Source organism: Mauremys reevesii, linkage group 2 (assembly GCF_016161935.1).
Source record: "Mauremys reevesii isolate NIE-2019 linkage group 2, ASM1616193v1, whole genome shotgun sequence".
Lineage (NCBI taxonomy): Eukaryota > Metazoa > Chordata > Testudines > Geoemydidae > Mauremys > Mauremys reevesii.
In genome coordinates, this window is record NC_052624.1 from 84,260,916 (window position 1) to 84,273,141 (window position 12,226).

Genomic DNA, 12,226 nt, shown 5'->3' on the forward strand with positions numbered 1-12,226 from the left:
TTCATTCTTTTGATGGAAAAGGCTAACACTTGCCTGACATCCAGGGAGTAGAACATTCGCTCCCAGTTCCTAGCATGCGGCTTAGGAAAGAACACCGGAAGAAATATATCCTGGTTCACATGGAATTGTTAAACTACCTTGGGAGAAAAGGTGGGTGGGGTGCAACTGCACCTTGTCCTTACAGAAGACAGTATATGCAGGCTCAGAAGTTAAGGCCTTAAGCTCAGACACCCTCCTGTCTGAAGTTATAGCCACCAAGAATGCTACTTTCCAGGAGAGGGAGAGAAGAGATCATGTTGCTAGGGACTCAAAGGGAGGACCCATCAGTCTTGAGAGTACCGGTTGAGATCCCATGGGGGGATTGGTTGTCTTGAGGTTACAGTCTATCTAGTCCTTTGAGGAAGCATCCAGCCATAGGGTTAGTGAAAACTGACCGGCCAGCCGAATCGGGATGGAAAACCGAGATAGTGGCCAGGTGCACCTTTATTGATGACACTGACAGGCTCTGCTGTTTCAGGTGTTATAAATAGTCCAGGATAAAGGGAACTGATGACTGTAAAGGTAGTGTGTCCTTTTGTAATGACCAAATAGAGAATCGCTTCCACTTAGCCAAATAAGTGGCTCTTATTGGTTTCCTACTGCCAAGAAGAACCTTCCTAACAAAGTCTGAGCATGTGAGCTCCAAGGGGTTTATAGCCATGGAGTTTCCAAGCTGTGAGATAGAGAGATTCTAGATTGGGATGCTGGAGGCGGCTGTGGTCCTGCGTGATCAAGACCAGGACCAGGGGCAAGATTATGGGTGTGTCCACTGACAGGCCTAGGAGCATGGTGAACCAGTGTTGACGTGTCCACACTGGCACTATTAAGATCATTGATGCTCCCTCTCTTCTGACTTTTTGCAAGACCTTGTGTACAAGTGGGAAGGGTGGGAATGCATACAGTAGGTGATCCTTCTAGGGCAGGGGAAAAGCATCCATGAGCGAGCCCAGGCTGTGATTCAGGAAAGAACAGAACTGCTGACACTTCCTGTTGTGCCTGTTGAGAACAAGTCTATCTGGGGAAACTCCAATCATTGGAAGATGTTGATCATGACATCCGGATGGAGCGACTATTCGTGATTGTGAAAGGACTTGCTGAGATGATCAGCCAGCTCATTCTGAAAGCCCGGAATGTACGATGCCTTTACATGTATTGAGTGGGCAATGCAGAAGTCCTACAGTTTGAGAGCTTCCTGGCATAGGGGAGAGGAGCGGGCACCACCCTGTCTGTTTATATAGAACATCATTGTTGTATTGTCGGTCAATACCAATACACATCTGCCCTCCAGATGGGTTTGGAACGTCTGGCAAGCAAGGCGAACCGCTCTTAGCAACCTGACATTGATGTGCAGCGAAAGTCTGCCTGGGACCAGAGACCTTGAGTCCTGAGTCTTCCTAGATGTGCCCCCTCCATCCCATTGCCAATGCCTCCATGACTAGAGACAGAGCCTGGAGAAGGGTACTCCTGCACACACCGCTTGTGGGTTGAGCCACCACAGGAGGGACTCGATAACTGGAGGAGGAAGAGTGACTATCGTATGTAGGCGGTCTCGGTTTGGCCTGTATACTGAGGCCAGCCAGGCCTGTAGACCCAGTGTCTCGCATGCTGAACTACATACATACAAGCAGCCATATGACCGAGCAGCTTCAGGCAATTTCACGTCATAGTAGGAGGATATCATTGTAAGCCCCCTAATGGCACCCATGGTCAGAAAACGCAATTCCGGAAGGACTGCTTTGGCTTGACCTGAGTCTAGGAGAGCTCCGATGAACTCTATCCTCTGAGTGCGGGTTAGAGTTGACTATGTCACATTCAGTATCAGCCTGAGCCTGCCAAAAATCAACCGTACCAGGTTCACATGCTCCTCCACCTGAACTCTGGTGCAGAACTTGATTAGCAAGTAGTCTAGGTATGGGAATACTAGTATCTGTCACCTCCTCAGGAAGGCATCTACGACCAACATGCATTTGGTGAACACCCGAGGGGCCGCCGATAGCCCGAAGGTGAGAACTGTAAACTGATAATGGGTGGTGTTGACCACAAAGTGGAGGAACCGCCTGTGGGACAGGACTATCGACACATGAAAGTACATGCCCTTCAAGTTGAGGGCGGCATTCTAGTCCTCCAGATCCAGTGAGGGGATAATGGAAGCCAGGGAGACCATGCAGAACTTCAACTTTTTCATGAATCTGTTAAGGTTTCGCAGGTCTAGAATAGGCTTGAGCCTGCCCTTGGACTTCGGGATTAGGAAATACCGGGAATAAAACCCCTTGCCCCAGAACTCCTAAGGGACCTCCTCTACTGTTCCAGCTTCTAGGAGCATTTGTAACTCCTGTATGAGAAGTTGCTCGTGAGAAGGGTCCCGGAAGAGGGAAGGGGAAGGGGAGTGGGTGGGAGGGATGGAACAGAATTTGAGAGAATATCCCAATTCAATCATGAATAAGACACATTGATCCAAGGTGATCCAGGCCCAGGCATGGTAGAAATGGATTGACAGTTCACGAAATGGAGGAAAGGATCTGGGATTTTACTTGGTGCATCACCCCCAGGTGCACCTTCAAAAGTTTTGCTTGGGGCCAGAAGACTGCCTCACTGAGCCCTGGCTCTGGGTGGATGAGGGCTGAGGTGGCCTCCTCCCATTATTTTTGTAATGGGAGGAGGCCTGTTGTAATCTTGTCTAGGATGAGTAGGGCAGAAGAATGGGGGAAGCTGACATTTGAAATGCTTCCTTTGTGGGGCTGGTATATGGAGCCTGAGAGATTTTAATGTCGCTTGCGAGTCTTTGAGACTGTGGAGCTTAGAGTCTGTTTGCTCCAAAAACAGCCCTGATCCATCGAAGGGCAAGTCCTGAACTGTTTGTTGGATTTCATGCGGGAAGCCTGAAGCTTGCAGCTACGAGCTCCTTCACATGGCTATACTGGTCGACATCATGCGGGTTGCCGAGTCCACTGAGTCAAGTGTGGCTTACAATGAGGTCCTTGCTATAACTTTGTCCTCTTCGATGATGGTCCTAAACTCTAACCGGGATTCAGCTGGAAGCAACTCTTTAAACTTAGTCATAGTGTTCCAAGAACTGAAATTGTAGAGGCTGAGGACCACCTGCTGGTTGGCAATCTGAAGTTGGAGCCCTATGTTAGAGTAGACCTTTCGGCCAAAGAGGTCCACCTTCTTTGCCTCCTTAGATTTTTGGGTCCGACATGGGCTGTGCCAGCTGAGGATGGAGAACTAACTCTATAAGGAGTAGTTTTAACCTAAAGTCTCTCTCCTTTTTGGTTCTTGGCCAGAACCTGGGCAGATCTTGTACCTGTCCGTCTGGTGGACCTCCCCCAAGCACTTTAAACAAGAGTCGTGGGGGTCACCCCTTGGCATAGGTTTCTGGCAGGACCCACACAGCTTCTGGCATGCCCCAGTCCCCAGGAGAAGAACACAGTCGGGGAAACCCCAACAGAAACATATCTAACTATAAAAACTACTTGAAACACTAATTAACACTAAGTTACCTATTTACAGGTACAAAGAGAAACACCACTAGGGGACTGAGACAAAAGCAGCTCCAATGACTGTCATGGGCGGTAAGACGGAACTGAAGAGACGGCGAGTTGGCAGGGACCTATATGCACCACGATGAAGGCATGACTCCAGGGGGCTCCACAGCCAATCCGATGAGTATGGCTAGGGGAAAGCCTTTCAATGACTGCACGCAGTGCGCGCCCACCTACTTGGAATTGACATGAGCAAGCCCTCTAAGAACAACCTATATTAAGATGAAGATGAAAGTAAGTATCAGTAGCTTCAGAGCAAAAAAAAATAAGTGTAAATACCTGACCACCATTGCCCGTATTCCGGAGATGGTTGTGGAGAAGCTTTGTTGCTCCATCCTGAAATGTTTTTGGTAAAGCACCCAGTAACATTGTGAACTCTGGGGTATTTAGTTCAAATAGGGCAATCAGCACTGACTGTGCAGCCTAGAGCAAAAAAATATTAATGAAAACTATATGTGAATTTTTGTTTTAAAAATGTTAGATATTGAAAATTGCTTTATTTTACCAGTAAGGATTCCAGAGAAAGGAGTAATCAAAAAAGATAGCAGAAATGCAATGCTGATTTCTTGAAGTTTTTATATAATTAAAATAGGTATAAAGGTATCGGCAGACATGATTAAAAAACAATGGACATTTGCTGGTCACACACTGATGACCCTTTTACTTCCCATGATCCTCCTAGCAACAAGTTATTTTGAGATATTCTCCCAGAGTGCTTTGTGCTAGTAACAACAAATGAAATGACAAACAAAATGGCATGACGACTTAAGTGATTTTGGCATTAAAACAGAATAGTTTCCAAATGATAGAAGACTCATATTTAGCAGAATACCTCAGACATGATGGGAGCCAACTTGCTACACACCTGCCTCTTCCCCAGACACTTTCTGGTGAGTTCTCAGGTGGGTTGTGACCCACAAGTTTATCAACTGAGAATCTTTATTTTTTAATTTAGCAAATAGATTTGTTAAGCTGGAGAACAGCAGGCATAGTTTTGTGGTCTGATCATAGGTCTTTAACTTACACTGACTTCCCCAAGATCACATGGGGAGTCATTTAACTTCTTTCTTCTTCAGTTTCCCTTATCTATAAAATATGAACAATTACCTTGCGAGGTAAATGTTTTAAGAATTAATTTAGCAGATTGCAAAACACTCTGAAGATGAAAAGTAAAATTTGAAGTATTAATATTAGAGCTTCTGGCTTGCTGCATAATTTTTCTGATTTTAAGTTTTTATTTGTTAGGCAATTTATAGATCCTCCCTGCCTTTACGAGGTAAATACTTGTTTTTAAACTGGTGTTGTAAAATTGTTTTCCTTGACTTGTATCAAAAGCACAGCTTTGTTAATGACAGTAGAACGTAATTAGTTATGCAGTGTATTTGTTAGCTAACTTTTTTAGCTGATTTAGTATCATTTACACAATTTAGTCAATGCTGATTTGAGAGGCCAAAAGGTTTGCCAGTGTGGCAAGAGGCCAGTCACCTATCAATGAAAGGCGGGATATTGTTGAATTACATAGACTTATTTAATACTTTAATCTGGAATCCGCTTCATACCAGAATGAACCACTTATATCTAGCAGCTCACCAACAAGGTCTGCCATGTGCTGGACAGAACCAGTGTCTAATGCTTGAATAAATGACAGACAACTTGCTTAAGTACCAAAATATTTAAAGTAATTTAGAACATTCTTTCAGATATTTCTCTTTTTCTCTCCAGAGTAATAAACTGTAGCAACTTTAAGTGGACGGCTAACACTGAAAACATACATCAGCAAATATTCATGTGTGTGTTTAAATGTAATTAAGTAAAATATTAAAATGTTAAACATAAATTTGCTGTGAACAACTGTTCTTCACTGGTGAGTGGCTACATCTTTAAACCTCTTTCTCCTTTCTGTCCTAGTCTCTTCACTTCAATGCAATTTGAGTTAATAAAAACCAAAGGGAAATTGACAGATTCATCAACTCCTAACTGGTTAAACTTACAAATACAGGGCTAGTAGTAATTCACTGATCTCTTTGCCAGTTGAGACATAAATCCCCCCAGAACTCTAAAGTTTCCAGATTGTACCTGTAGCTAATCTTATATGTAACCTTGGGTTATTACTGTCACTCTTATCTTCTCTCTCTTCTCTGTTGTATTTTAAGCCCTTCCCCCCAGGCATCATTCAAAATTATTTAGAATTTAAGCTTTCTGGGGTAGAAGTGTATTTTATACTTGTACAGAGTCCATCACAATAAGGCTCAAATCCTGCCATCTCGAGGTATCGCGGCTTCTAATTATGCACATTTTATTTGGATACTGTAGGCGATTCTGAGAAGTAGCATGTGTCAACATGTTCCTATAATTGGGGGTCAAATTGAGAAATAAAAATGGTATTCCCAAGGTCTGCCCACAAATGAAGTTTTATTTTTGTGTCTCAGGTGGAGCTACATTCACAGCAGATTTTTTTATGTGATTGTCTATTTTTTTCTTACATGCTGTGACCACCAATCAAATAGTTATCGATTTTGATGTTTAATTGGTCATTATTTTGCTTCATAGTAAACTATGCCTTTAAATGATTTGGGCTAATTCACAACCCTCTCGCAACTACTGTTTCAGGCTGGCTGTAGATTGATGCACATATCACTGTTTTGGTTTACATACTGTTGACCTTAAAATTTGACCTTTGAAACTAGGAATGTTAGAGACTTTTCATTAAAAACAAACCCAAAATAAAACTGAAAACACAACTGAGATTCTGGAGCACAGAATGTTAGCCTCCAGAAAAAAGTCCAGTTCAATGACCAACAGCAAATGGTCCATTGGAAATGCTCATAATGGGAAATGTCATTTGTAGAAAGTAGGTGGAAAAAAGCTGCTTTGTTTTAATATAATTGAAAAGTTCATTTTAAAAAGTTACCACTTATTAAAAATAGAGCAAGTTGCTGTGAATGGTTATTATGTATCTAATTTTTCATTCAAATCTATTTAAGTGAAAACCATTTAAAACACAGTTTAATAATGTCAGGATACCACTTTCGAAGATTTACTGGTGTAATCTTGACGCTCAGGGCAACTGGCTATTGCAAGTGGCTCTCTGACGGTAACAAAAAGTAAGATGAGAAAATGTAATTACATGAAGTATTCCAGATGATAAAGCTTATTGGCAGCTCCTTCATGATTCAGTTACTTATTGACATAAGAACCCACACTAGAGATTTTAATCATCAGATAAGATAGACTACCATGTGCCTTACTACTTAAACTTCACTGACTTAGGTTAAAGAGACCCTTGAATATAAAGCTCATGAAAAGTGTTATCAGGTCTTGAAAAATTCACTTGCTCAGGGTGAATATGAAACTTCTCTGGACAAGTGTCACCAAACCCTACAGAATCTTAAGCTTTCATTTAAAAAAAGATGAAGTCCAGGTTTTTCAAAAATGATGCTAAAGTTAGGTTTCTAAATAATTATTTATGGATCTACTGTATGGTCACTACTCCTGAAAAAAAATCAGGCACTTTGGGCACCTAAAATATGAACATAGGAACCTAACTTCAGGCACCCGTTTTTGAAATTACTGGCTTATATTTCTAGCCTTCTGCGGTTGAGAAGTTAAATTCCCAAATGTGAACCAAGTGCAAAGTGAATTAATGCCGTCTCCTTTAGTCAGTAGTCTGCTCCTGGACCTCCCATGCTTAAAACTTTGCCAAGCTAAAGTAGAATGAAAATTGACCAGAGTCTGATCAGTTTTCACTAATGTTAAGAGTCCTGTGTGCAGCTGTGAGATCTACAAGAATAAGGTCATATTTCATTCTGCTGGTGCTTGAAAGCTCTGAGCAGAAGCAGAAGCAAGCACTGGAGCTAGCTGATGCAGAAGAGCAATCAAAAAAGAAGGCTGGGATGGAGTCAAGAACTACAGAATCCCACCTAGGCTTGTAACAACTAAAGTTCTGGAGAGGAAAGACAGCATGAAAGGAGAGAACCAGAGTATGCATGTCTTTTCTTCCCTTCCAGCAGCCTGAGGAGTTTATGACTGATAATGTAAGCAGCACTAACACCTAAACAGAGGCAAATCTGAAAGATAATTCGTATTCTGAGACACCACCTAGGAAGAATACCATCATAAACTTCCCCCTTCCAAGAAACTAGAGGGACTGGCTTCTCGTTTGGGTGGTGCCTATGGACAGTAAGACCCCCAGTGTTTTGCATTAGTTTGTGGCTAGTAGATGTCTGATATTTTCAAACATGAGAAGTCAGAACAGAGAAATACTGTAAGAAGATTCTGGCGGGAGAAGCAGAAGAAAAGTGGTGAGAGAAAAATACTGAAGGGGATGTAAAGAACACAGTATAGATAAAGGGAGAGAGAGTTGTGGAGGAAAAAAGTAAACAATAAAGATAACTCAAGATTAGACATAGTATGATCTATTATAGTGAGAAAAACGAAGTTTAACCAGGAAGGGAAATAAAAACAGGAACTAAAACAAGTGAGATGAAAAAAGTAGGTTTGCTGAACAATACTTGGAGATTATATTACAGTAACTCCTTGCTTAACGTTGTAGTTATGTTCCTGAAAAATGCGACTTAAAGCGAAACGGTGTTAAGCAAATCCAATTTCCTCATAAATATTAATGTAAACGTGTTAGCATTAAATGTAATAATTCTGAATATTCTTGTTATCCATATAAATACCCAAGTCATAGAATCATAGAAGATTAGGGTTGGAAGAGACCTCAGAAGGTCATCTAATCCAACCCCCTGCTCAAAGCAGGACCAATCCCAACTAAATCATCCCAGCCAGAGCTTTGTCAAGCCAGGCCTTTAAAAAAAAAAAAAAAAAAAAAAAAAAAAAAAAATCTCTAAGGATAGAGATTCCACCACCTCCCTAGGTAATCCATTCCAGTGCTTCATCACCCTCCTAGTGAAATAGTTTTTCCTAATATCCAACCTAGACCTCCCGCACTGAAACTTGAGATCATTGCTCCTTGTTCTGTATTCTGCCACCACTGAGAACAGCAGAGCTCCATCCTCACTGGAATCCGCCTTCAGGTACTTGAAGGCTGCTATCAAATCCCCCCCCCCCCCCTTCTCTTCTACAGACTAATAAACCCAATTCCCTCAGCCTCTCCTCATAAGTCATGTGCCCCAGCCCCCTAATCATTTCCCTTGCTCTCCGCTGGACTCTCTCCAATTTGTTCACATCCTTAATGGGCTCTAGCTAGTGTTATAGTGTAACTAAGTTACAGGAGAATAAATTTCTGAAAATGTTTGAAAAAATATTTAAAAAACTGTCAGACACAGAAAGGGTTCACATGTAGTTCATTTAAAAATAACTGCTGGACACCAGCATATATCACACATAATTAGAAAACGATTCAAATACCTCAACTTCTACTAAAAATAAAAAAGACTCCCTCCCCTTTTAATCATAAAGTTAGTTTAAAAAAAGGGGGTGTGTGTGTGTGTGATAAGCAACTTAAATGAAGTCTTAATGGTTAAAGAATATTGTGCTTGTCTGGAGAACACCTGCTTGACCAACTTTGTGCCATATACTGCTATACATTTTGATGACTGAGTAGATTGATGAGATCCTCTTCACTATTTTAAGGAGCAGTTTAATTCAGATGATTGTCCAGTAAATAGGAGCATTTTGTTAGACTCCCTCACATCCTTCGTTTTCAATATCTCCTTGTTCTCAGTAGCTTAAAGGACTAGGAGTTTAGCATGATCTGGGAGGACAAGGAAAGCTAAGAAAATGGATCTGAAGAAGAGTCTGGGCAGGGCTGGTGCAACAGGCAAAGTACATGATTTTGGGAGCAGTGTTTTGGATGGACTGATTTACAATAAGGCAAGTAGGGATAGCTCAGTTGAGTTGATAAAGCCTTGGACAAGACTCAACAATGGAAATGGCAAAGAATGATGGACTTTTTTGAGCAGTTGATAAAAAACAGGATTCAACAGTTACTGTAAGTGGAAAGGGGGGGCAGAAGTGGAGAGAATGATTGAAAGAGGACACCAAAATTAAGAACATAATGTGTAAGTTTGATATTCAATTAATACAACACTTGCCTTTTAAAAAAAGTTACTTTCCATTTTCTTGCTAAATGATGATCCAGTTCAAAGAGAAACACACTAAGTTTCCTTAAGTTTAGCACCAATTTTTGTTTGCACACAACGAATGAAGTTTCTTTTTACAGACTTTGTGAAATCTGCTTTTTTTGTAATTTTGTATACTTTTACACACTTGTAGTAGAAAAATGATGCTAAGACAGTCAGGGCCAGAGGGACAAGGATGATGGTGGAGTTGCTAACAGGAGTAGAAAAGGGCCGGTTTAGGAGAAATTATTTTAATGTAGGTTAGTAATAGATCCACCATGAAGAAAAAGCTAGAGCGAGCAGAGGTAGGTCTACAAATGATCAGCAAAGAACAGATAATTGTAATCATGTGATTAGATTATATCTCCCCAGAAAAGACAAAAAAAAGAGAGAAAGAGGTGCCAAGTTCTAAGAGAGGGAGAAGCTGTCAAAGGAGTGGTCATAGAATTCTCTAAAGCCTGCTGGTGGGAAGTTGGTATAAAAATCTCAAGAAGAAAGGAGTGACCCAAAAAAGATAAACAATACAGAATAATCTGTTAGTGAAAACCAAATCTCTTCTTTTTAATCAATTTTTTTACTGGGAAACATAACTCCCTCTCACTTCCTGCAAAAAATCTCTGTAGAATGTGTATTTTAGTTTTCCACAGCAAATGTTACCAGCAGTAGCTTCTGTATGAAGAGTTCTTTGATGCCAAAGTAGTAGTTTTATTAAAATGTCAGCTTCCTATTGTCACCAACTCAACAATTGCTCCTTAAATCTTTTTGTCAAATACAAAGAATGTGTAAAACCAGATGCAAACATCCAACCAGATGAACTATAATTTTAGTTTCTTACTCACTCCTCCTGTGATCAATGTATTATTACTGGGACAGAAGGTGGCCCTTGTTGGAGTAATATTAGTTAAAGCTGTCTAGAGAAGGCCACTTAAGTAAATTTTACTGTCATACACAGTGTTTTAAACAATAGTATTCCTTTTACCCTAAGATAGGTTCATCCCAACCAGCTAGAATATAACTTGCATTGTCTAGAACTTTAAATTGTATTAGTTATAACATTTAAGCTCAAATATTTTAAAAAACACAGCTCTCTCTTAGTCTAGATAGGCTAAGAGAGAGGCTTTATTTTATCTATTTTGACACTACATGCTTTAATTTAATCTATGTATCGTGAAATGGAGTAGGTTCTCCATACCCTTAAAGAATGAACCTACAGAGAAATTTTTGTAGGACTCCTTTGCTGGAAAAATTGTCTTAAATTACAAAACCCTAAGACATTTTTTTTGTTAAAGGATTAGTTAGGAATATGGTGATAACCCACATACAAATAGCGCCTAACTCTGATAGGACAATCAGAATAAGTTTCAGCTTTAAAAACTACTGAAGAAAAACCCTGAAAAACTAACTACATTTTTTAGCATGAATGGACATACCTTTCTAACATCTGAACTTTTCGGTTCTGTTGTCCAGGTGATGATCCGAGATACCGCCAGCCTAGTTTCACTTGAATTTACGAAATCCCCTGGGTCCATCTGCTGTGCAAGAGTCTCTATGTATTTAAGAATTGCAACTTTAACCTGCAAAGGTAAGCAGAGTCAGGTAAATAGATAAAAACAAAAGTGTGCTGTAAATGTGATTGTACTCAGGAAACAGGGTTCTATTTATTTAGAACAAATAATCCAGAATGGCTAACATAATGGGACAAAATGAGATACTTTTTTTTAAAGTGAATTAAATATTGGCAATTTTATCAGAAGTCTTTTAGCTGATTTTAAAATCAATTACCTGGAGTCAATGTTTTTGTTTAATACCCATATAGTATCTATAATCTGTAAACGAGTCTACTGTACTAACAGACATCTTCATTCTCACTAACATTAAATAAAAATACTAGCATACTGCATGTGCAACTGTTTAGCCATTCACTTTCTATTTAGTTTGTTTATATTTGGCATAGGGAGCACCACCTGATGAACTGGAGAGGATACATACAGACGTAATTGGCTTCTTCCAGTAAACTTGTATTTAATTTGTACTCAGAATCCCTTGGCAGTCCCTTTAGCAGCAGAAATCTATGCTGAGCATTAAACATCTTTGTTAGGGGATAATTTTTGTAAAACATCTTCCTATTATAAACAAACCATAAGGGAAATAGGACTGTTACAATAAAGCAGTGCCAGTAAGTAAGCAATAATACACATGGCAATCAGTACACACACTTTTCTTTGAAGGAATTCACTACATTAATGAATGTCAGTGTGTTTATGAATAGGCATAAATGAGACAAGGAAATGGGGTGGGTAATTATTTGGATGATCTGGTTTAACTTTTTAGCTGTTTCTGTCTCCATTAACTATGGTGCTAGATCTGAGATTATGCACAGTAAAACTTGAGAGGTTTTTTTTTTTTTTTTAATGTGTTGGTGGCTTGCACTGATAACGGTTCTGAATAAACATGGATCATTTAAAAGCTTCCTTCAGTCATCCTACTATTTCAGATATATAAAAAATAAAGTGTGTCAATGCACTGAGTGACAAACATTAGTGGAAGGAACTGAAACTA

The 12,226-nt window shown here is 40.1% G+C and overlaps 1 protein-coding gene across 32 annotated transcripts in view; it reads right to left on the bottom strand.

Moving 5' to 3' along the window:
• The window catches only part of CLASP2 (cytoplasmic linker associated protein 2), a 280,902-nt gene that overhangs the window by 27,168 nt on the left and 241,508 nt on the right, over positions 1–12,226 (bottom strand). For 31 of the 32 annotated variants that reach the window (XM_039523715.1, XM_039523712.1, XM_039523741.1 and 28 more), the window contains 2 exons: positions 11,098–11,241; positions 3,861–4,004 (listed from right to left, as the gene is read on the bottom strand). In XM_039523715.1, coding sequence (XP_039379649.1) covers positions 3,861–4,004; positions 11,098–11,241 — 288 coding nt within the window. The remainder of the gene's footprint in view (positions 1–3,860; positions 4,005–11,097; positions 11,242–12,226) is intronic. The other variant, XM_039523734.1, reaches the window with a different exon arrangement.